This window comes from Lepidochelys olivacea (assembly GCF_965140295.1).
Source record: "Lepidochelys olivacea isolate rLepOli2 genome assembly, chromosome: 8".
Lineage (NCBI taxonomy): Eukaryota > Metazoa > Chordata > Testudines > Cheloniidae > Lepidochelys > Lepidochelys olivacea.
Window position 1 is genome coordinate 105,777,602 of NC_140418.1, and position 25,610 is coordinate 105,803,211.

The 25,610-nt window shown below is 50.6% G+C and overlaps 1 protein-coding gene across 1 annotated transcript; it reads left to right on the forward strand.

Moving 5' to 3' along the window:
* The first annotated feature begins 1,413 nt into the window (after positions 1-1,413).
* On the forward strand, positions 1,414-25,529 carry BEST4 (bestrophin 4). The gene is made up of 10 exons (XM_084636496.1): positions 1,414-1,464; positions 2,782-2,959; positions 3,566-3,660; positions 6,188-6,421; positions 7,293-7,447; positions 7,615-7,696; positions 8,422-8,576; positions 10,194-10,274; positions 16,531-16,685; positions 17,791-25,529. The coding sequence occupies exons 2-10, from the start codon at positions 2,808-2,810 to the stop codon at positions 18,191-18,193; spliced, it is 1,512 nt and encodes a 503-aa protein (XP_084492622.1). The 5' UTR covers positions 1,414-1,464; positions 2,782-2,807; the 3' UTR covers positions 18,194-25,529.
* The last annotated feature ends 81 nt before the right edge of the window (positions 25,530-25,610 follow it).

The window sequence follows — 25,610 nt, forward strand, 5'->3', positions numbered from 1 at the left end:
CCGGGGCCAAAGGCCAGCCCGAGCACTTCAGCCCTTGGTGGCAGGGCTCAGAGTTACAGGCCCCCTCCCTGGGGCTGAAGCCCACGGGCTGCGGCTTTGGTCTCTCTCACCCCCCAACCCGCCCGACCTGGGGTGGTAGGGCTTGGGCTTTGGCTCTGACCCCCCCTGCCCAGGGTGGGCTCAGGCTTCAGTCCCCCCGCCCCACACCCCACCTTCCAGGGTCATGTAGTAATTTTTGTTGTCAGAGGGGGGTGCGGTGCAATGACGTTTGAGACCCCCTGAGCTAATACAAAAAGCAAACAACATACCTGTTGGTCTGGAATCAGAGGTTTCTACTAGTTGAACAAAATCAATTGAAATTCTCACTTTAGGCTACCCTGGCTCAATTTTAAACCATTGCTGAAACCAGGGCTCAGAGTAGGGGGGAAACTGGGATGGTCACCTACTCCAGCTCTGCTCCTAACCCCAAAATCCACCACAGCCCAAGAGGAGCTGGATGCTTCTGCTACAATAGTCAGCAATGAAAGAGTTAATGTTCCAATGTTCACTGTTGTCATTAGGCTCCAGAATAAACCCACGTTCACTCCCTTAGAACCATTGTCTCTGTCTCCTCGCAGACTCGAGGGCGTGATGGTGGGGCGCCTGTGTCAGGTCACCTTCACAAGGTTTCTTTGCAATAAGAAAGGCTAGAAACTTTAATTTTAAAAAAAAACCCAAATCTTAAATTCTGCTGACTCTTATGGGAGCAAAGAGACACAGTGGCACAGAGCAGCGGCCTGATCGCTCTCTCCATGACCCTGCTCGGAATGCCTTGAGCCTGTACTCTCTGCACACCACGGCCTGCCACACGCAATCAAAACCAGACGTTTTCCAAGCCTGGGCTCCCCGTAACCAGAGCCATCTGCCTCGGTTTCTCTCTGGTGTGGATGGAAGCTGCAAGCATTGCCTCTGCATTAGGTTCAGCTGGTCCTCCCTTCGCCATCCCACAGTGCAGCGCTTCGTGTGTGGAAATTACCCGGTGGCCCCTGCTCCTGGCAGCACTGCCCGGCGCGACTGGGGAGGTTGAGCAGGAATCCCAGGATGCAGCCGTGCATGGATCTCTCCTGAATCTCTGCTGCACTGGGAGTTAGCAGGCAATCCCCATTTGATGTGAGTGGCCACGTGCCATGTGCCAGGCAGGCCTGTGTGAGTCCAGCAGGACGATCTGGGAGCCTTGCGAGTCAGAGTGCTGGCTATATCTCGCCAGAGGGGCTCAGTTAAATTCAGGACACCTCTGGACAGCCGGCAGAGACATGGCTGGTGTGACCCTCCCTGTCAGTTCCCTGTTCTCTGCCTGGCGCTAACCCCCAATCCATCACCCTGAGGAATGTGGTTTATGAGCCACGGGGAGGTATTTAAAGGGAGAACGTAAAGGCTCTCTCGCTGCCTGGACGCTGGTGGGACAAAAAGGGACTCCTGGTGCAGGTAGGAGGCTCTCCCCTCCAGGGGAGCAGCAATTGATGTGGGTAGGAGCGGGGGTCCGTTCATTTGTGGGCATCCCCCTTCAAGGAGTTCTGGACTAGCAGTGTCTTGTAGGGGAGTGTGTGGGAGAATCAGCTGTTGCCACTGAACCGGCTCTTTGAACAGAAACAAAGCGTGTGTATTCTCCACGCGAGTGTCTGAGCCGAAGCGGCACTGTTTCCCTTAAATGGTTTTCAAGGGGGACTCTGGGAAGCCGGGTGGGAAGGTGGAGGGGTCACCACCTTGTTTGGGCTGCATCCCCTTCTCTGGAAGCTGCTACACCATCCCAGGCAGGGGCTGACTTTTGACCTGCCTGAGGAGCAGGTGTTCACCCAACTGCACCGTACAGCATGGGTATTCCCCAGAGCAGAGCCCCCCAGAGAAAGGGCTTCTATGCCCGCCAGCCTCCCTACAAACTGTTTGGTTCACACCGTGCCTTGCACCAGCTGTGGGTTTACATGCTAAGCTGGGAGAGTGACAAGTCAATAATGAGCCACGCTGCAGCCTAGGACTCTCTATTATAGCCACGTAAGATGGGATAGTGCAAATCCAGACCTGGGGTGGGTGGCTGTAACTCCACTGAGCTCAGCCCAGTTCTAGCTGATCACACCTGGTCTGAATTGGAACCAATATGTATTAATAAAACTGACATTACGAAGGGAAGCATCTGCTCAGCTGGCACTGTCTGCTAGCAATGGGTGTATGCACTCGCCTGTGTGTCGATCAGCTGGTGCCCTCTATTAACAATTGTTGCTCTGGGTGTGTATGCTTGTGCACGTGTATGGTTTCCCCATCAGCACCATGGTGGGTCCTCACCAGGGATGGAACACCGGACCCTCAGCATGAGCCCCTACCAACTGAGCTAAAAGAATAACTATCACATGGTAGATGTAGTAGGTTCTTATCCTCTGATGTGGAACAACCACTAGAGAGCGACAAAGACATGCACGCCTAGCGTGGCTTACACATGCCCCACCCACTGCATGGGAGGTGTCAGGTGGTGTGCGTCGAGGCGCACGGCTGCCCCTTGGTGGCTGAAGGAGCATGGGCTCGCAGTTGGCTGACGAGTGTGGCATCTGCGGCCACGGATTATTATGAGGCCTGCACTGGAAATGCGTGCTGGCCGCTGGATCCCAGCCTGGTGGCCCGAAGCGGGCTCAGGCTCGGTGTGTGACCTCCAGCCGTGGCACTTGAGACCACAGAGCTTCCTCAGACTTGCAGGCGGAGCTCCAGGGAGGCGGAGGGGAAATCTCACTCTAGTGCCGTCTCTCCCCACTGCAGCCCGGAGGGGGCGGAGGCAGGCAGCCATGACAGTCTCCTACACGCTGAAGGTGGCCAATGCCCAGTTCGGAGGCTTCTCCAAGCTGCTCTTCAGGTGGAAGGGGAGCATCTACAAACTGCTGTACAAGGAGTTCATTGTCTTTGTCATGCTGTACACAATGCTGAGCATCACTTACCGGTGAGTCTGTGGAATGGCTTCCCCACATGGGATGTTGACACTCCAGGGACAGAACCCAGGACCTATGGCAGCCCTCTGCCACCTGGGATAAAGGACTGATTTCATGAGCCGGTAGCAGTAGTAGGCTGTTCCCTTCTCATGCAGCAGCCAGTCTGTTTCACTCGCATGCGGACTTGCTGGAAACACCTGTGTCCTTTACCCACTTGCTGTTGCTGCTTCTCTTTTATTAACCCTGTTTCTGCCGATGGACAGTGCCTGCCATTAGAGTATCCGTCCATTTGACTGGAAAACATCAGGAAATGCTAGTCTGAGGGAAAACCTGCCACTGGAGAGATCCCGCAGGCCCCCATCAGTGAAAGATCCCTGGCTTGGCACATGACAGCTGGAGTGGAAACTCCTGAAGAAATATACCACAGCAAGCCATCCATCGCAGGCTGGGGGGTGGGGTCACTTGGGGAGGGAGAGAGCAGGGAGGAGCTGGTGCTCCTGTGATGGGCCAGTGAGAGGAAGGGGAGTCTGAAGATGAGCACAGAGCGGAGTTGGAGGTTCCCGGCAATAACGCACACCAGGTTAAGCACCTGATCCCGGCTCTTTGTGTCCCTGCAGGCGGCTGCTGACTGAAGAGCAGAAGCGTGTCTATGTGAAAGTGGCTCAGTACTGCAACCGCTCCACGGACCTCATCCCCATGTCCTTTGTCCTGGGTAAAGTGCCCCCTACTTTGTTTTCCATCCTTAATGGCCAGTTAAGGCTGGAGCGAATGGATCAGATGGGCCAGGGCATGACTCTTGGAAGGGATCCCTGATTCTTTGGCTCCAGGCCCCAGAAACACACGGGCAGTTAGCCCAGTTCCAATTAAGGTGACAACAGTTATTTTCACCCCAGGATCTTAAAGCACCTGCCACAGGAGGGTTAGCACTATCATCCCCATTATATTACAGATGAGCAAACCGAGCCCCCAGCAGGTGAAAATGACTTGCCCGAAGTCACACAGCATATCAGAGGCAGACCCAGGGATAGAACTCAGGCATCCTGTCTCCCACTTGACCACACTTCCTCCCAATATTGTCCATTCGGCCTCTCTATTCCCCCTGCAGAATTCTCCTTCCCTCTGCTAAGCTGTTATGTAGCACTGCTGTTCTGCCCCAGAGGTGGCTGCATTTCAGCAACCCCTGTGGATAAGTGCAGCACATTTAGGATCCTCAGGGGAAGAGAAGTCCTGCAAAAACGTGAGCGACTGTTGTATGTGTGAGCAGAGGGCACGGACAGAAGGGAGGGGTGGGAGGGGGCACCAAGCATGAATGGGGAGACATGGAAAACGGAGCGAGGGATTAATGATTAGACATTTACCGGCTAAAACAAGCCCTCACCCAGCCAAAGCTTCCCATGCTGGGAAAAGTTTGTGGGAATGCAGTGGCGCCCATGAACACCTCTCCCCACCCTGCTGTGCCTTGGGAACGGGATTATCTCTGACAGATGACTGGTGCATTATTTAGTGGCACCCTGCCCCTCCCATGTGCCAGAGAAATGAGGAACTTCTTTGCTCCTTTCTGAGAGGTGGCTCCTGCAGTAGCTAACCTGCTGAGCTCGGGTGGCTGCCTGCCCGCGAGCTGCCCCCCGGTGCCCAGGCCTGATATTCACAAGAGCTAGAAATTCACCCCATTCAGAGAGCTGGCTGGCACAAGGCGTGGGCTCCACTGAACAGGGTGAATTTCACCCTGTCTGAGCATCCCTGAAAGGCCTCAGCTGATGGATCTACCAGCTGTTCCCTCGGGGATTCTGGTCTTTTCACTGCTCTTTACAAAATCTCCTCTATTGAATTCAGCCAGAGTCTGGCTAAATGCTGGAGCTGTTCATTCAAGCCCAGCTGTAGGTTATCAGATGTCAGTCCTGATCCTTCTGCTATTGCCAGGGGAAATGAGTCAAAGGAAAAGCACAATGTCCCTCCAAACAGCTCAGCTACTCTTTATCTCTCTTGCCACAGAGAAATCAATCTCCCACAGAAACCAGACAAATATGGTGACCAGATGTCTTCCCACTTCTGTCTCTTTTCTAGCCACAAACCGCTCGGAGACCATCTTCTGGTTACACACCTTGTGCAAGTTATTTACAGCGTTCTCCCCACCAACCGTACAAACTTGTGCAGCTCTGTACTTACAGCTGCATGCAATCCTTAGCGCTCACAGCCATGGAGGGGGAGACAGAAGGTTTCTGAGAGGCAGAGGGCTCTGGCTCTGAAAGTGGGTAGGTGGGTGGGTCAGTCATGTCGCTTCTCTCTGCTCTAGTCTACCCCCTGCTCTTCCTTCCTGTGCCTTTTCTACTTTCTGGGCTCATGGGCTAATTAGCCTTGTCATGATCTCCTGCCCATCCCCAGTTAGGCCCAGCTTTGCCCCTCAGATTTCCTCCAGAGCGATGCAGTTGGTGGTCCAGTGATCAGAGTGCTGATACAGTTGTCACAGGCGGAAACTGGCCGAGGGGAAAATCTGTCTCTTCTTTATGGTGTGTAGAAAGGGTGGAAAGCGTTCGTTGCCCTGCCCCCAAAACACCAGCGTTGTTTCTGCGCTGGGGATATGAGCTATGGGAGGTCTGCTTTGCCCTGGCTTTGGTGTGGAACTTTTGGTTCTCACATGAAGGATGGGAATAGTGATTCTTTAACCAAGAGAGTTTTCGCCCCGCTGTTGCTCAGGCTTGGCTTAGATTTGGATTCCAAGGGCTGATGTTAACAAGCAGGCTAACACCTTCCACCTAATGCATCGGGGAAGTCTTCTAGTGTGAAGGGCTCATACACGCTGAATGGATCATGTTAAAGCCAGTGGAGGAGGGTAGGTTTTCACTCAACCATTTTAGTGGATGTTGAAGGCAATGGGCCAGATTTTCAAAGGGATTTAGAGAGGGACCAATTGGGATTTTCAGAAGCACCTGTCAGTCTCTCTAGGTGCCTAGATCCCTTTGGAAATGGGGCCCCATAAGCCTTGTCTGCACTTGTCTTTTAAAACACGCCCGTTAGCACACGTGAGCTCCCACACGCTCAAATCCCATCTAGACAAGGCAACACAGCCACGGCCCACACTGCAGCTCTGCCGGCCCCTCACACTCAGCCCAGCCCGCAAGTCACCAGACACCATCCCTAGTTAATGACCCCACTTGCTCCTGCCTCTCTCCTTGCTGGGTCTCCGATGCTCGGCCTCCCCAGCTAGTAACCGTGCCCCTGTGGGCTATCTCCCTGGGCAGGTTTTTACGTCACGCTGATCGTGAACAGGTGGTGGGCCCAGTACACCAGCATCCCGCTGCCTGACCAGCTGATGTGCGTCATCTCCAGCACCGTCCACGGGAAGGATGAAAAGGGGAGGATCCTGCGGCGCTCGCTCATCCGTTACGCCAACTTGTCCTCCGTGCTCATCCTGCGCTCTGTCAGCACCAGGGTGCTCAAGAGGTTTCCAACCATGGACCATTTGGTAGATGCAGGTGAGCTCATCTCAGGGCCGGGGCAGAGCACTGATGCGTTGGTTAATTTCCAGGCTACGGCCAGCAGCTCTCTGCCTAAGGAGCAGCAAGGGCTGGAGTTAAGGTCCAGTGTCCAGGGAAAGCCTAGCTTGGCAGGGTGTGTTTTCTTGCCTGGATGATTTCCTGTCCCCCTTCCATCCCGAGGGACCCATTTCTCCCTATGCCTTGCTCAGTGGCGGCCTTGGAGACTCCTCCTCCCTCCACTGAATGTAGACTCTAGGGGTGGGAGCCTTCCTCTGGAATCTGTGACCCTGGAGTGACTCCCTCCTGGGCAACCAGGAGGCCAGGTTAGCAGTGAAACCACATTGAGTTCATCACCAGTTACTGAGGCAGAGGGATGGAACTGGTTCCAGGGGCTCCCATGGCTGTCTGAGTCACAGAAAGGGGGCTGGACAGCTCGGGGAGGGGGGGCGGGAGGCAGAGCTCAGATCCAGCCCAAGTCGGTAGTCACTGGGAGTTGCTACCAGCTGATGGCTGCCTGGTGGTCTGTGTGAAATGAGCTTTGGTCTCAATCCGGTTCCTAAGACAGGGGTGCCCATCACAAAACCCACCCCACCCAACCAACTCCCTTGCTGGCAGCATCAGCAGAGAGATCAAGGACTGAGCGGGTCATGGAGACTGATCTCCCTGCCCCTGGAGAGGGCACCCCCCATCTCAAGATGGGGCACATTGATGGAGCAGTGTGTGGGGAGCTTGCCCTGCTGCTGCCCGCACCTTATCTGTTCTGAGGATGGAGGGCTGCTGCAGCCAGGCCAGACAATCTGGTCCTTTTCACCAGTGCTGGATTCATGGACCCTGAATATCTGCCCTCCTGCTGTCTCCCACGCTACAGGCTTCATGACACAGGAAGAGCGCAAGAAGTTTGAGAGCCTCCACTCGGACTTTAACAAGTACTGGATCCCCTGCGTGTGGTTCACCAACCTGGCTGCCCAGGCGAGGCGAGATGGGCGGGTCAGGGACGACGTGGCCCTCCGCTTACTCATAGATGTAAGTTTGCAGGGACTGGAAGGTCAAGGGATGGGGCGGGGGGGGTGTGAAACAGGGGGCTTGTTGCTGGGATCTGGGGAGGAGGAGTGTCAGCTGCTGGTGGGGGGGAGCCTGTCCAAGGCTGCTGTCACCCAGGTGATAACCCCCACTTTCCCCTCTCTGCGTAGGAACTGAATCTGTACCGTGCCAAATGCAGCATGCTGTTCCATTACGACTGGATCAGCATCCCACTGGTGTACACACAGGTCAGTGAGTGCCCGGCCTTCAGCTCACCCTCCATTTCCAACCCTCCAATGGGATCAGGAGATGGGAACCACACGGCCCACGGAAACTGAACCCTCCATCCCAATCACAGCAAGGGAATCAGCTCCTTTCCCTAACACCCTTCACATGTAAGCCACTACTTCAGGCTACTTCTACAGGGTAGAGATTACCTTCTACATATAGCATCTTCAGAGAGTTTATGGGGCCCTGGGGGCTGACCCATGGTGCGGTAGATCCTTGTCTTCCTAGACACAACTTGAATTTCTCTATCGCTTTTCATCCCAGAGCACTTGGCGCTTCACCCACCACTACACTGCATCCACCTCTGGGGTGGGGCGCAGCAGCTGTTTAACAGCACACAGCAACATTGGACAAGGAGGGGTTCAAACAGGGAAGGGAAAAGGATCCAGTTTCCTAATGAAACTGTAGGAAGAGTGTAAAGTGGCAGCATGGAATCACCCAAGTTGGAATTTGGCCAGGATACCAATTTACACAGCACGCTACTCTTGTGAGATGTGCCCCAGACTCTTTAACGCTCACCAGTGCCGGGATCTCAGTGTTACTCTCATCTATCTCCATCTGTCAAACTGTATCTAGTCTCATTTTTCAAAGCAGTAGTTCCCCCTTTGGGATTCTCCATTTGCATTGGGACTAGCCAGTGGCTTCTCCCCACCCCGCTCTGGCTAACGGAGAGCCTCTGTTGCAGGTAGTCACAATCGCTGTCTATTCCTTCTTCGCCTTCTGTGTGATCGGCCGGCAGTTTCTGGAGCCCCTGGACCCAGAGCAGGATCAGGACCGGGATCTGGATCTGTACGTCCCTCTGACCACCCTCCTGCAGTTCTTCTTCTATGCTGGCTGGCTGAAGGTGAGCACAGTCCTGGCGCAGGACCCTGCCGGGCACCAGCTTGGTGGGAGATCTGACCTTGCCCCCGGTTGTCAGACTCCCCTGCAGCCCCTGTCCCCTCTGTGAACGTGACGTAAGGTCCTGGGGGATGTCAGGGGAATCAAGGAGGAGCCTTTCACCTCTAGGTCACTGACACACTCCCCAGGGGCACCCACTGTCTGCCCTTAGCATGAACCAGCTTTGTCTATCTCTGCTGTGGTTCAGCTCCCTGAAACCAACAGCCTCTGGCCCTGCAAGCCGGTACTTCTGGGTCTCTGCAGACTCGCCCTTTCTGTGCAGGCCAGTGCGAGGTGTACACAGAGCCACCCCCAAGTCCTCACGGCGCTCCGTGCAGTGCCTGTCCCTGGACGCTCCTAGGCACTAGGTTCGCTGTCCCGGAAAAAGAACAGTGCGCACGTCACCTTGGTGAATCCAGCCGAGGCATCGCACTTCACTTGGCACCACAGTGCTACGAATTATTTCTAATACAAATACGTTTATTGGCAAAGAGCTGAGGCCCAAAGAGCCAAATGAGTCGTGCGCAAGAATATTAGCAGCAGAATGGTCACACGGACAACAGCAGGATAACAGGCGTAGCAGAGTCAAAACTTAATTTTAATGGCTCAAACTCTTGTCTAAAGTAGTTTCTCATCTACAGCAGTGTTTCCCAGAGTGACCAGGTCAGATTTTCAGTAAATAGACATAATGATTAAAATTGCATCAATATATATGCCTTTCACAGCGAAATGAATGACCAGCATGCTCCTGGCTTTCGCTGGAGACCTTACAAAGCCCCATCGTTTAGGGATAAATCCTACAAAAGCAATTTGTTACGCTCAGCGAGTTTTTCAGGCCTGTTAGGAGGTGCTGACTCAGAGCTGTGAACCCTTTGCCAACTGGCGCCCATGGGCTTGTGTCTCAGTCACTGGTGTGGATGTATCCCAGGTGAGTGAGTCTTTCCCATCAGATGGACTCAGTGAGAGATGAATTGGGATTTTGGTTCAATACCTAGTGGGACAAGTGTCCCACTCAAAAATTAATTCTCTCGGACTGGCCCCCTCTTGTGGACCCTTTTAGCAATGACAAAATGGGCCACTGGGACTGACCTCCACTCTCTGCCCTAGAAGGGGTCTCTCCAGCTCAGGGCAGATGTGCCTCAGCATCAGGGAAGATTGCAGCACCGCTTCCCATCTGTACCTCTTCTGCGGGCAAGCAGAGGCCTCCGGGGCTGCAAAGCCCTGCTTCAGAGGCTCCTTTTCGGTAAAGCCTTTAAGTGGAAATCCACCGCCGAAATGAGAGAAGAGAAAAGATGAGAAAGCAAGTGCACATGGCTCCGAGACTGGCCCTTCAGCTGGGCTTGCACTGTGTGCGTTCAAATGCATCGTCCACATCATCATCCACATTTCCCCTGTGGTCTCCTTGGGAAAGGGGCCGGGTGCGTACACACTACACAGTCCCCAATGCATCAGTGGCACGCAGATAAGAGGTGGTCACCATAGCAACAGCTGTCGGTGCAGCGTGTTTCACAGGCATCAGAGAACCCTGAGCCTGGTGTCTGAGTGCGTGTATCTCACGGGGTGTTCTGCCTTCACTCTCCAGGTAGCAGAACAGATCATTAACCCATTTGGAGAGGACGACGATGACTTTGAAACTAACAAGCTGATCGACAGGAACTTGCAGGTGCGTCCCATCCCTCCGAAGAGCAGATGGTGTAAGAGACAGGTGTGCCGGCAGCACATCTTCAATGCCTCGGGGGCTGTTCCATCAGACTGGAACAATCAGGGCTGCGCAGAGATGCTACAGGCCGGGATTAGGGGCAGGACAGGGAGCCTTTTGCCGCCAAGTCACAGATTAAAATCCAGCCCTTGTATAGGCGTTCCTAGAGCCGGTGAACTGGGGCTTTCAGCAGGCAGATGTCCACATCACAAAACTGACCATCACAAGTGATCCTCATTGGCATTGCAGTGGAGAAGACCCAGAATGAATGGGCTGTATCTGAACTTCAACTTCGGGGTCTCTCCAGAACAGGGGTGAAGCTCAGCCCCAGGGGATGGTGCCCGGGTGACAGGGAGAAGCTAGCACTGCTAACGGTGGGTGGCAGACATCAGCCTCTGGGATTAATTAGGCTGGCACCATGCACCAGGCATAAAAAATCCACAGGAGAAATGGAAACAAATAAAGGAGAAAAGCTAGGGAAGTGTGAAGCTGGAGGATTGTTCCGTCACAGAATGCTTCTCCCCGGGGCCCAGTTCTGCACCTAATGCCTTTGGCTGGAGAGGGTACAGGGTGAATCATAGAATCATAGACTCATAGAATATCAGGGTTGGAAGGGACCTCAGGAGGTCATCTAGTCCAACCCCCTGCCCAAAAGCAGGACCCATCCCCAATTAAATTATCCCAGCCAGGGCTTTGTCAAGCCTGACCTTAAAAACTTCTAGGGAAGGAGATTCCACCACCTCCTTAGGTAACGCATTCCAGTGTTTCACCACCCTCATAGTGAAAAAGGTTTTCCTAATATCCAACCTAAATCTCCCCCACTGCAACCTGAGATCATTACTCCTTGCTCTGTCATCTGCTACCACTGAGAACAGTCTAGAGCCATCCTCTTTGGAACCCCCTTTCAGGTAGTTGAAAGCAGCTATCAAATCCCCCCTCATTCTTCTCTTCTGAAGACTAAACATCCCCAGTTCCCTCAGCCTCTCCTCATAACTCATGTGTTCCAGTCCCCTAATCATTTTGGTTGCCCTCCGCTGGACTCTTTCCAAATTTTCCACATCCTTCTTGTAGTATGGGGCCCAAAACTGGACACATTACTCCAGATGAGGCCTCACCAATGTCGAATAGAGGGGAATGATTACGTCCCTCGATCTGCTGGAAATGCCCCTACTTATACATCCCAAAATGCCATTGGCCTTCTTGGAAACAAGGGCACACTGTTGACTCATATCCAGCTTCTCGTCCACTGTAACCCCTAGGTCTTTTTCTGCAGAACTGCTGCCGAGCCATTCGGTCCCTAGTCTGTAGCGGTGCATTGGATTCTTCCGTCCTAAGTGCAGGACTCTGCACTTGTCCTTGTTGAACCTCATCAGATTTCTTTTGGCCCAATCCTCCAATTTGTCTAGGGCCCTCTGTATCCTATCCCTGCCCTCCAGTGTATCTACCACTCCTCCCAGTTTAGTGTCATCTGCAAACTTGCTGAGGGTGCAATCCACACCATCCTCCAGATCATTTATGAAGATATTGAACAAAACCAGCCCGAGGACCGACCCCTGGGGCACGCCACTTGATACCGGCTGCCAACTAGACATGGATCCATTGATCAATACCTGTTGAGCCCGACAATCTAGCCAGCTTTCTATCCACCTTATAGTCCATTCATCCAGCCCATACTTCTTTAACTTGCTGGCAAGAATACTGTGGGAGTCCGTGTCAAAAGCTTTGCTAAAGTCAAGGAACAACACGTCCATTGCTTTCCCTTCATCCACAGAGCCAGTTGTCTCATCATAGAAGGCAATTAGATTAGTCAGGCATGACTTGCCCTTGGTGAATCCATGCTGACTGTTCCTGTTCACTTTCCTCTCCTCTAAGTGCTTCAGAATTGATTCCTTGAGGACCTGCTCCATGATTTTTCCAGGGACTGAGGTGAGGCTGACTGGCCTGTAGTTCCCAGGATCCTCCTTATTCCCTTTTTTAAAGATGGGCACTACATTAGCCTTTTTCCAGGCATCTGGGACCTCCCCCGATTGCCATGAGTTTTCAAAGATAATGGCCAATGGCTCTGCAATCACATCCGCCAACTCCTTTAGCACTCTCGGATGCAATACATCCGGCCCCATGGACTTGTGCTCGTCCAGCTTTTCTAAATAGTCCCGAACCACTTCTTTCTCCACAGAGGGCAGGTCACCTCCTCCCCATGCTGTGCTGCCCAGTGCAGTAGTCTGGGAGCTGACCTTGTTTGTGAAGACAGAAGCAAAAAAAGCATTGAGTACATTAGCTTTTTCCACATCCTCTGTCACTAGGTTGCCTCCCTCATTCAGTAAGGGGCCCACACTTTCCTTGACTTTCTTCTTGTTGTTAACATACCTGAAGAAACCCTTCTTGTTACTCTTAACATCTCTTGCTAGCTGCAACTCCAGGTGTGATTTGGCCTTCCTGATTTCACTCCTGCAAGCCCGAGCAATATTTTTATACTCATCCCTGGTCATTTGTCCAATCTTCCACTTCTTGTAAGCTTCTTTTTTGTATTTAAGAGCAGCAAGGATTTCACTGTTAAGCCAAGCTGGTCGCCTGCCATATTTACTATTCTTTCTACACATCGGGATGGTTTGTCCCTGTAACCTCAATAAGGATTCTTTAAAATACAGCCAGCTCTCCTGGACTCCTTTCCCCCTTATGTTATTCTCCCAGGGGATCTTGCCCATCAGTTCCCTGAGAGAGTCAAAGTCTGCTTTTCTGAAGTCCAGGGTCTGTATTCTGCTGCTCTCCTTTCTTCCTTGTGTTAGGATCCTGAACTCGACCATTTCATGGTCACTGCCTCCCAGGTTCCCATCCACTTTTGCTTCCCCTACTAATTCTTCCCGGTTTGTGAGCAGCAGGTCAAGAAGAGCTCTGCCCCTAGTTGGTTCCTCCAGCACTTGCACCAGGAAATTGTCCCCTACATTTTCCAAAAACTTCCTGGATTGCCTGTGCACCGCTGTATTGCTCTCCCAGCAGATATCAGGGTGATTTAAGTCTCCCATGAGAACCAGGGCCTGCGATCTAGTAACTTCTGCGAGTTGCCGGAAGAAAGCCTCATCCATCTCATCCCCCTGGTCTGGTGGTCTATAGTAGACTCCCACCACGACATCACCCTTGTTGCTCACACTTCTAAACTTAATCCAGAGACTCTCAGGTTTTTCTGCAGTTTCATACTTGAGCTCTGAGCAGTCATACTGCTCTCTTACATACAGTGCAACTCCCCCACCTTTCCTGCCCTGCCTGTCCTTCCTGAACGGTTTATATCCATCCATGACAGTACTCCAGTCATGTGAGTTACCCCACCAAGTCTCTGAGTAACAGCCGTGTTAGTCTGTATTCGCAAAAAGAAAAGGAGTACTTGTGGCACCTTAGAGACGAACCAATTTATTTGAGCATGAGCTTTCGTGAGCTACAGCTCACTTCATCGGATGCATGCCGTGCAGTTTCCACGGCATGCATCCGATGAAGTGAGCTGTAGCTCACGAAAGCTCATGCTCAAATAAATTGGTTAGTCTCTAAGGTGCCACAAGTACTCCTTTTCTTTTCACCAAGTCTCTGTTATTCCAATCACATCATAATTCCTTGACTGTGCCAGGACTTCCAGTTCTCCCTGCTTGTTTCCCAGGCTTCGTGCATTTGTATATAGGCACTTGAGGTAACCTGCTGATTGCCCCTCTTTCTCAGTATGAGGCAGGAGCCCTCCCCTCTCATGCACTCCTGCTCATGCCTCCTCCCAGTATCCCACTTCCCCACTTACCTCAGGCCTTTGGTCTCCTTCCCCCGGTGAACCTAGTTAAAAGCCCTCCTCACTAGGTTAGCCAGCCTGCTTGCGAAGATGCTCTTCCCTCTCTTCATTAGGTGGAGCCCGTCTCTGCCTAGCACTCCTCCTTCTTGGAACACCATCCCATGGTCAAAGAATCCAAAGCCTTCTCTCCGACACCACCTGCGTAGCCATTCGTTGACTTCCACAATTCGACGGTCTCTACCCAGGCCTTTTCCTTCCACGGGGAGGATGGACAAGAACATCACTTGCACCTCAAACTCCTTTATCCTTCTTCCCAGAGCCACGTAGTCCGCAGTGATCCGCTCAAGGTCATTCTTGGCAGTATGATTGGAGCCCACGTGGAGAAGCAGGAAGGGGTAGCGATCCGAGGGCTTGATGAGTCTCGGCAGTCTCTACGTCACATCGTGAATCCTAGCTCCTGGCAAGCAGCAGACTTCTCGGTTTTCCCGGTCGGGGCGGCAGATAGATGACTCAGTCCCCCTGAGGAGAGAGTCCCTGACCACCACCACCCGCCTCCTTCTCCTGGGAGTGGTGGTTGTGGAACCCCCAACCCTAGGACAGTGCATCCCATGCCTTCCAATCGGCGGAGTCTCCTTCTGCTCCCTTCTCTCAGACATATCATCTGATCCACTCTCCGCATTATTACCTGTGGCGAGAACATGAAAACGGTTACTTACCTGTATCTGCCCTGCTGATACATGGACATTCCCCTTTTTTCTTCTGGAGGTCACATGATGCCAAATTTCTTCACCATCCTTCTGTCCCAGGTGTGCAGCCTGCTCAATCTTAGAATCATAGAATATCAGGGTTGGAAAGGACCCCAGAAGGTCATCTAGTCCAACCCCCTGCTAGAAGCAGGACCAATTCCCAGTTAAATCATCCCAGCCAGGGCTTTGTCAAGCCTGACCTTAAAAACCTCTAAGGAAGGAGATTCTACCACCTCCCTAGGTAACGCATTCCAGTGTTTCACCACCCTCTTAGTGAAAAAGTTTTTCCTAATATCCAATCTAAACCTCCCCCACTGCAACTTGAGACCATTACTCCTCGTTCTGTCATCTGCTACCATTGAGAACAGTCTAGAGCCATCCTCTTTGGAACCCCCTTTCAGGTAGTTGAAAGCAGCTATCAAATCCCCCCTCATTCTTCTCTTCTGCAGGCTAAACAATCCCAGCTCCCTCAGCCTCTCCTCATAACTCATGTGTTCCAGTCCAATCTTCAGAACCTTGTGCCCATAGAAGCCTATCCTGACATCCGTCCAGGAAATCTTCAGTTTCTCTTATGCAACGCAGGGTCGATACCTGTTGCTCCAGACCTTGAACCTTCTCTTCCAGTATGGAGACCAGCTTGAACTTTGTACAGACAAAGTCGCATCTGTCCTGTGGAAGAAAGACAAACATAGCACATCCAGTGCAGGTCACAACAACTGAACACCCCCCATCCATATTACCTTCCTTCTACGAGCTTCCTCAGGAGTTGTAGCAATTACTCTGAGAATCCGCCAAGGGCTCTCTCCCCAGGCGAACTCCCAGGCAAACTCCTTTTGTTCGCTGCTCAGCTGGTTCACAACTGACTGGCTTTTTATGCAGTCAGGCCCACTAAAGGCTCACCTGGAACAAAGCACACCCAGTTCCCACCCTTTTCAAACAACCAATCAAGCACACAGTCACACTGTCCTCACAACAAACACTCAGATACTCACCAACACAGCCCCCTTAATGCAGCCCTTCGCGTACCTCCTCTCATGCAGCCTCCAGGTCTGACTCTCCCTCAGGCAACGTCCTCGCTGGAGTGAGGGGGAGTTTTGCCTTCGATGCATGAAACGTGTGTCAGGATCACCCTCGTGGTCCGCCTTCGCTCAAAACACCCCCGCATGGGCACTGCTAACAGACTTAGACAATAGTCCCAAAGGACATGTAAAATGGAAGGTCTCTGCCCCTCCTGAGCTCCCCTTCTGCCTGCTCTCTGAGTGCTGACCTCCCTCCACCCTCCCCGCCCCCCCGGCTTCCTCCTGGGATGCCCAACTTCTTCCTGAGCTGCTGATCCTCAGGGCTCCCTCCCTGGAGTCTTTCCCCCAGGCCAGATCCTTCTTTCCTATCCCTCTCTGGGCCACCTGCCTAGGGTTTGGCCCACTCCCAGACCAGCCACAGCTACCCTCTTCCCTCAGGGCCAGTCACAGAGGACCATCCCCCTCCTATAGCTCTTCTTCCCTGCTGAGCTCCCCCAGCCCTTTCTGGAAATCAGCCCATGCGTCCTCAGTTGGCTCTGATAACTGAATTGAAACACCTGATGCCAGAGCATCAGATCAGCGGATCCCCCACAGGCAGGACTGAGCCCCACTCCCCTTAAAAACCCAACCAGCCTGTGGCATGCTGTGTTCCTCCTTTTGAAGCTGAGCCTGCCCTTTGCCGCCCTTAGGTGTCACTGCTCTCCGTGGATGACATGTACCAGAACCTGCCTCCAACAGGGAAGGACAAATACTGGAATGAATCCACAGCTCAGCCGCCTTACACCATCGCCACGGCCGCAGAGACCTTGAAGCCCTCCTTCCTGGGCTCCACCTTCGATATGCGGTAAGGTCAGCGGGCTCATTTGGAATGAGAACAGCAGCTTTCCTGAAGCAGCAGCTACGGCCAAGAGCCTCTGGGATTGCTCCAAAGGGCGGTTTGGACCTGAAACCCCACTCTAAAAAGGGCTGCACGGGCTCCCCTTTCTTGCCTCTCAGTCATGCCAGATCAGATTTACTCGGTTTACAAGTAGGAAGGTGATTTTTCTAATAACTGCCTGTGTCACAAACTGGTCCTGGAATCTAAGAGGCAAGCTGTGGGGTGGGGAGTTCTATCTTGTGCCTCATCCATTTATAAAGATCTGCAGGTCAAATTCTGCCCTTAGTTACACCTAAGTGAACCCCGTTGTCTTCAGGGGTAATTGAGGGCAGAACATGAAGACATCTGGGTGCACTAGGGTAAGTGAGGGAAGACTCTGGCCTGAATAATCTGAATTACTTACTAAGATGCATGACCTGGGAAGAACCCAGTCTGCAGTGAGATTGCAGGGCTGGCAGTCAGGGAAAAACATCTCTTACTTTACCAAGCAAATTTGGTGCAGAATCATATGGCTCTGCACTTGGAGCATATCTCACTCTTGATGATGCACAAGCCAGAAGAGACTCCAGCTCCCTCGGCGTTGAGCTAACAGGAGTAAAAACCATCTCTTAGGCAGCAGCTCTGGCTCCAGGTTGTACAGAAGCAGCTCTGTGAAGGAGATGGGGCTATTTTGAGTAACAATTTTTCTTACACTAACCCCATTAAATTGTGTTCGGGAACTTTGGCTTGGGAGGCCAGCCCTCGCTCCAGGTGCCAAACCCAAGCTCAAATATTAAAGCCAGGAATGCTGATGCACTGGCCACGTTTTAGTCAGGGACGCGTCCTTTCAGCCCCCTTGCTGAGGCAAAGCTCCCAGGAGCGTCCAGGACAGCTTGGCTGAAGGTCTGTGCTGGGTGGGACCTTGTTGTCCCAGGAGCCTGTCCCATGCACGTTGCGTGCTTTAGCCAGCAGCTTGTCCCCAGAGCGCACTCTGACGCTGATCTGAAGGCTTTCAGATCAACAGGAACCTTTCCCCTGCCTTCTAGCAGCTCTGACTCAGAGCCTGTGCCCTAATCCCACACTCCTTCCCCAGGATGAGCGACGACCCGGAGCAGAGCCAGCCAGTGGAGCCCTCACCCAGCCTGCCCCGCATGCACACGCCCTTGCTCAACCGCTTCCTGACCGCGGCCGCCTCCCCCGCTGTCAGCCTGAAGAATTTCGGGAGGAGCAACCGGGCCCACCACCACCTTTTGCGCCTGAGGGGCGAGGGCAGCTTCCCCTCCCCCAACCCCCGCCACAGCGAGGACCCCGAATCGGTGGGCCGCATTGATGAGGAAGAGACGGAAGATGAGGCCAGCGAGCCCCCCACACCCGGCACCCGCCTCAAGGTACCCAGCCAGCTGGAAGCCTCACGGGGGCCGCAGAGGGAGAACCCCCAGATCCAAGTGAGGCAGCCCTCCAACGAGAGCATCGACATCGACCAGTCAGCTGCCTAGAGGCAGCGAGCTCAGTGTGCCTTGTCACTCCACTCTCGGTGCGAGCTGCGTCCCCGGTGTCCGCCCTCTAGGCCTGGCAGCTCGTGACAGCACCACCGGCTAAGGGCCTGATCCAAAACCCACTGAAATAAAAGGAAAGACTCCCCCTGGTTCAGTGGGCATTGGAGCAGGCCCATAGGGCCGGAAGCCAGACTGTAGTGATCAACTCAAATGCTGCAAAGGGTTCAATGAAGATCCTGCTCTACACAAAGCCCCGTCGCCACTTCCCCATCACACCCCTCCGGTTGCCATGGCCCAACTGTTGGATTCAGTGGGTGACAAAGAACCAAACGGAGGGACACAGGAGAAATATTCATACAGGAAACTTAAAATGCTGTGAGACGCCTCCTGTGAGGGTAAATAAACCTCTCCCTAGCCTCAGCCGTGTGATTCTTTATTGCTGACGTCAGTCGTTTTCAACAACACAAATGCAGGGACATTGAACGTGTGTGGAACATGGGGAGTGGTGGGGCTAAAATAAGACACGCAAGAGGGATTCTCGTCTGAATTATTCAGTCTTTCAGCTGGAGCCGTCTTTTGACTGAGACAGACCCGAATTGTGGCTCCCTCACACCTGCCTAGGCAGTTGTTAGGTCAGAGAGGTTACGGCCAGAAGGGACGACTATCTAGCGTGAGTACCCGCACACTAACCTAACGACCCAAATATTGCAGCCCACAGATCGTCTTACATTGTATTTTTAAAAAAACTTTTAAAACTGGTTTAAGCAATTTGATGTTTTTGTAAGGGGATGATGTAGTGATCAGAACAAGTTCCATGAAAATAACACAGTGATCACGGATGAGAAATCAAGCCTTCAAAGTTTGGAAATGCAAAGTTCAGGATGAAAACTCCCCCCCCCCAGCTTAAAATGAGCTATTTTTACAGCATCACAAATGCAATTAATACAGTATGGAATACCCACCCCCACAACCACATATCACTACACAGGTGATATGGCATACTCTTCAAATGGGATTTCGTAACGTCTCAATGAAATCTACAAAAACAAGCCAAGTTTGAAGAAAACTGGTTCATTCGTTTACAAGCTATGAACATTTAAAGGTAACAAGGTAAAATATTTCCATTTGGTTTGTCGTAGTTTAGAGCATTTCAGGGCCGCTGTCTCTTTTCCCAGGCTTTGTGTAAATGTACAGGGCTACTTCAAGGCTTCATTATTAATAAACTAGCATCCCCTACAGTTTGCAACAGGGTACACACATTGTGTGACTTTTGGAAACTGCATAGGTAGTGTGCCCCCTACAGGCTGCTGCTGCAGTAGCAACACCAGCCTGGTCTCATTCCAAATTTCCAAGCCCCAGCAAGTTTGGGGACATGTTTAATAATTTTATTAAGATGAGATGTTAAAACAAAAAAAACGGTACAGAGTTTAAGCGTAGAAGTTTCTGGTTATCAGGGAATAACGTACAGATTATCAAGGGGTGCGAAATTTGGTTTAGGATCAGGTGGCGTAAGGAATACATAAACTGCAATATCCCCGATTGGGGGTAAAAGGCTAACGGGTCAAAGTACAGACATTGAGATATGAGGGTATGTTGTTCATATAATGGCTATAAAACCAGCCCACATGTTGGATCTGAGATGGACTGTCTCTCCTGTACACCCTCCCATCTCAGTAAAAGAAGAGACCAGTTAATCAAGTGCCGACTTCATATTAATTCAGAGATTGCAAGGCCAGAAGGGACCATTGTGATCCTCTAGCACAGCAGTTCTCGAACTGTGGGTCAGGACCCCAAAGTAGGTTGCAACCCCATTGTAATGGGCTCAAAAGGTCTGGCATTAGACTTGCTGGGACCCAGGGCTGAAGCCAAAGCTCAAGCCTCACTGCCTGGGACCAAAGCCCAAAGACTTCAGCCCTGGGTGACAGGGCTTGGGTTTTGGCTTTGGCTCAGGCTTCAGTCCCTGCTCCTGGGGTATTGTCAGAAGGGGGTCACAATGCAGTGAAGTTTGAGAACCCCTGATCTAGTCTGACCTCCTGTATAACAGGACAGAGAACTGCCCCCAAAATAATTCCTCTCCCAGACCTTTTAGAGAAACAGCCATTAGTGATGGGGAAATCTACCACAACTCTTGCTAAATTGTTCCAATGGTTTATTACTGTCACCGTCAAATATGTACACCTGATTTCCAGTCTGAATTTGTCTAGCTTCAGCTTCCAGCCATTGGACCATGATAGACCTTTCTCTGCTAGATTGAAAAGCACATTAATATTTGTTCCCCATGGAGAAAGGCTGTAAGCAAGTCACTGCTTAACCTTCTCTGTTAGGCTGAATAGATTGAACTCTTTGGGTCTATCGCTAGAAGGCAGGTCTTCTAACCCTTTAAGCATGCCCATGTCTCTTCTCTGAACCCCCTCCAATCTATCAGCATCATTCTTGAATTGTGGGCCCCTGAACTGCACACAGGATTCCCCCAGCGACTGCACCAGTGCCAAATAGAGAAAATAACGAACCTCTGCTCCTATTCAAGATTCCCATTTACACATTTCAGGATCACATTAGCTCTTTTGGCCACAGCATCACACTGGGCGTTCATGATCAGCTGACTATCCACAACTGTCAAATAGAAAAGGAGTACTTGTGGCACCTTAGAGACTAACAAATTTATTTGAGCATGAGCTTTCGTGAGCTACAGCTCACTTCATCGGATGTATCTCTAAGGTGCCACAAGTACTCCTTTTCTTTTTGCAAATACAGACTAACACGTCTGTTACTCTGAAAACTGTCAAATAGTTTCCAGAGCCACTTCTTCCCAGCAGTCCCCCCACTCTGTCTCTATGGTTGACAATCAAATGGGCTGTATGTGTGTGGAGCCCTCTCCAGCATGTTTCAGACAGGGAAATAAGCAGAGGAATGAAGTGAATTGCTATGGGAGTATTGTGGCCACATGAATTATGCATAATCCCATCTCAGTCAGCAAGAGACCTGGATTCTATTTCCTACTTCACTACTGAATTAGTGTGATCTTAAACAAATCTCTGCCTCGGTTTCCCCATCTGTGCAACAGGGAATATCCCATGAACGTTCTGACCCACTTGCACTCGTATAGAAAAGAGACGAGGTACTTGCGATGACATTTTTCCAGGATGCCTTTTATTACCGTAAGACCACCTCTGGCGTTTCTTTGGTGGAGGGCAGGGGATTCATGCAATGTAGTGAAGAATGCTTGTGTAAACTGTATAGCAAACCTCCAGGCCAAATTCAGGCCTAGTGTAGGCAGGCACCTGTCCCACTAACTTCACAGGAGAGGCATCCAGTTACCTCAATGGTAAACTTGATCCTCCATTGCCTGCCAAGTCTCAGACAGCTACAGCTAAGGGAAACATGGCAGAACGGCTGTTACTCTGAAACCTACCAGAGTTTAGACACACCAAAACCATCTGCACCTCTTATTCTCGCACATAGCAGACAGGTTTCAGAGTAGCAGCCGTGTTAGTCTGTATTCACAAAAAGAAAAGGAGGACTTGTGGCACCTCAGAGACTAACCAATTTATCTGAGCATAAGCTTTTGTGAGCTGGAAAGCTTATGCTCAAATAAACTGGTTAGTCTCTAAGGTGCCCAAGTCCTCCTTTTCTTATAGCAGACAGTGGTAGGCTGGACATCGGCTGGGGGTTACGGGAGGCACAGCCACTTCTTTCACGCATGCTCTAAAGCCAGAACCCCTTTTCCTTCCACAGGGCAGGATTTGGTTCTTGTGCACCGGAAAGGACTTAAGAGAAAGAAGTTGTATAATCATCATTTTATACCACATTGAAAAGCAAGGTCTTAAGCACATCACAAACATTTTTGGTTTAAAAATATACGTGGTTTAAGCCTGGTGTATATATTCGCACCTATTCCCAAGAAAAATCTGAGTAGAGGGAATTAGTAGTTCTCTGCTTTTGAAACTATTCAACATTTGAAAGGGAAAATAATGTAACCTAGGGCTTGTCCACACAGGGAAGCCACTGAAAAACAAGCTGGGGTGTGAATTTAAAGGACAAAAGCTTTTCCAGGCTATTTCCCCATGTAGACAAGCCCTAATTTCTTGAGTGTATTAGAGTGGTTACTCAACTCTTCTCTGCCACTATTTCAGACTGGATTTGAGGACACACTTCACAGCCCGTAGAGGGAACTGCCAGCAATCAGTGCATCCTCTCTGTTAGAACGGCTCAGCCATGCTTGTGACAGTCTGCTCCCTCCTGATTGACAGTATTTCTTTCATTTTGTGGATGGCCAAGCTACATTTGTAATCGTGACCTGCAAGGTTTAGCGAACATTAAGGACCTAAGTGCTGCATGCTATGGGGTGCTCCCAGGGCTAACAGAGGTTTGTACAAAGACCAAGAGTGTTGTTACAGTCTATAAGTAAAATATAAGAAAGTGATGCCAGCAATGGTTTATACGGCCATTTTCACATGCAGTTATTCCATCTGTGTACATACGTTACAGTAACTAGCTGCACAACCAACACAGGGGAGTTATATGAAGATCTGCTATGTCCAGTATCGCACTGAGTTATAAAGGCAGAACACCTCCTTGAGATGAATAAAGCCAAAGCACATCTTAGAGCTATTTCAGGTTATCTGCAAGCAGGAAAACAATACAAGCAGGGCTACACTGATTTAGTAGCTTCTCTTTAGTCGCAGGGGCTAAAGGCATCAAAAAACAACCAAGAAACAGCAGCTTGTATTCTGTAAAATCTGGCACATGGGCTAAATAAAATACATTTGACACCAGTTGTGTGCCTTTGCCACTGCCCCCTGGTGGATGGAATATATCACCACCAAGGTGGTGGTCACCTTGCTAGGAAACAAGAGCAAGAGCCAAGAAACAAGAAGAAAGGAACAGACTTGCATAGCACGAAACACTTGTTGGGGGTACTTCTAGTTACACATCAAAGAAGTCTGCACCTTTCTTAGATTCAAACACTGAACTGCATTTCCGGCCTGATAACCTACAGGAGACTTAAGACACGCATGCCCAAGCAGAAGACTTGTTTAGTTTGATGCAGAGGAGAATCTTGGGTCACATTATGTTCTTTTCTTCAGCTGAAATGACCTTATTAGGGAATGAAAACCAATATGCAGGGGTGCATCTTTTCACAATGGAGAAGTGACACCGGGGCCTGCCGAGGATCTGTACTGGGACCAGTGCTGTTCAACATACTGACAAGTGATCTGACAAAGGGGGTGAACTCCGAGGTGGCAAAATTTGAAGACAATACAAAATTACTCAAGACAGTTACGTCGAAAGCTGACTGCAAAGAATTACAAAGCAGTCTCGCTAAACTTGGAGACTGGATAACAAAATGGCAGATGGAATTCAATGTGGTAAGTGCAAAGTAATGCACACTGGAAAACATCCCAAGTATACATCAAAACGGTGTGGCCTAAATTAGCTGTTACCACTCAAGAAAGAGATCATATGTGAATATCCACAAGTCATACTGTATATTTCTCTGAAAACATCCACACAACGTGCAGCGGCAGTGGAAAAAGCTAACTATGTTAGGAACCACTAGGAAAGGGACAGATAAAACAGAAAATACTATAATGCCATTATATAAATCCATGGTACGCCCAAGCCTTGGATACTTTGTGCAGTTCTGATATCCGCATCTCAGAAAAGATATATTGGAATTGAAACAGGCACAGAGAAGGGCAACACAGGTGGGGTAGGAACAGTTTCGATACAAGGAGAGATTAAAGGCTGGACCTGTTAAGTTTAGAAAAGAGGCAGCTAAGGAAGGATACGATAGAGGTCTATAAAATCATTTTCTCTATGCCATTCATGAATAGGGGTGTGTTATTTACCTCTTCACATAACACAAGAGCCAAGGGTCACCCAATGACATGTACAGGCAGCACACACAAAATAGTACTTCACACAACACAGTCAAGCTTGTGGAACTCACTGCTGGGGATATTGTGAAGGCCAACAGTATAATCAGATTTAAAAAATAATTAAGTAAGTTCTCAGAGGATAGGTCCCTCATTGGCTACTAGCCATGAGGTCAGGGATGCCACCCTATGCTCTGGTTGCCCCTAAGCCTCCAACTGCCTGAAATGGGACTGGATGACGGGAGGGTCACTTGACATGCCTGTTCCATTCATTCCCTCTGAAGCACCTGGCACCAGCCACTGTCAGAAGACAGACCATTGGCCTAGATGAACCACTGGCCTGACCCAGTACAAAATTATTTTCCAACGTACAAATGGCTGTTCACCCATGTTCAGGGTCTGGCACCTCAGCTGTGCCATCAACAGCAACCTCCTCTCCACTGGATGGTAGGTGGAGAGAAAGGGAAGTTTGTGCCCAACCATCGAAAGAGACAGACCACTGAAATAGCCTGGCCCTTCTGCTAGAAGGGAGTTAATCTTGCACTGCAATGAGACTCAGGAGGTCAAGAAAAAGACCAACCAGCCACTTGGCAGTGCAGCACCTATTCTAACCAATGGCTAACCTGAAACAGAAACAACTGAAATTGTAGAGTAACTTCTCAACCGCGCAGGAAACCGTAGACGTGGGTTAAACGTACAACTAGTCCAAAGTAAGTCCTGGGTGTGTGGCGTTTGGAGCAACATAGAGCACTCACAGCTGCAGAATATTGACTGAAATAGTTTAGTAACATTTCAAAAGTTACATTCGTGAGTTAATAGCACACGGTACCTGCTACAATAGAAGTTACGGTGTCCAGATAACAGTGATGGGGGGGAGGAGGGGGAGAAAAAAAGATAGCCTGGCTATCGATTCTCATGTCGCAGTGTCTAAACTGTTCCACAAACGTATGTCTGAAAGGAAAACAAGTCAGCAGGTCTCTCTTAAGTAAACCCTATTAGCCAAAGCTCTCTGTACAAAATGTAAAGCAATGTACAGATAGGAACCACTGTCCAAAATGGGAAAGGTTTCCAAATGGAGATTTTCCCAGCACCCAGTAAAAAGACCCATTGGTGCCGTATTGGATTAACGGCTTATTACAGGTTATTAACACCTCCTGTAACGAATCCAGTACAGGAGACAACAGACTAGATAGACCACAAGTCTGCTCCAGTCTAGGAATCCCCATTTACAGCAAACATACCGGTGTATAAGAAACACCCCTTTACATCAGCAATTGAAGTTAACAGATCTAGAACAGGTAGAATTACACCAATGGCCCACATCAGTGGCGTAGACTATGAGCTGCTGCACAAACCAAGCCACTAACAACCTCCCTTCCTCCACACTTGTGTTTGCCCCATTAAGTCACTCCTATACATTTCCTGCTAGGTCTCATCTTAGCACAGGGCTTGCAGGTTCACTGCTTTCCTAGGGTTGAAAGCATGGAGAGCGCAGAAATTCCTGATTATAGCCCCTTTGCTTTCAAGTCTCTGCAGGA

Bases quoted from the DNA above. Each gene is read 5' to 3' on its own strand.
- BEST4 (XM_084636496.1), top strand. From the start codon at position 2,808: ATGACAGTCTCCTACACGCTGAAGGTGGCCAATGCCCAGTTCGGAGGC. The intron at 2,960-3,565 runs GTGAGTCTGTGG...GTGTCCCTGCAG, and splicing joins ATGCTGAGCATCACTTACCG to GCGGCTGCTGACTGAAGAGC. The intron at 10,275-16,530 runs GTGCGTCCCATC...TGCCGCCCTTAG, and splicing joins TGATCGACAGGAACTTGCAG to GTGTCACTGCTCTCCGTGGA.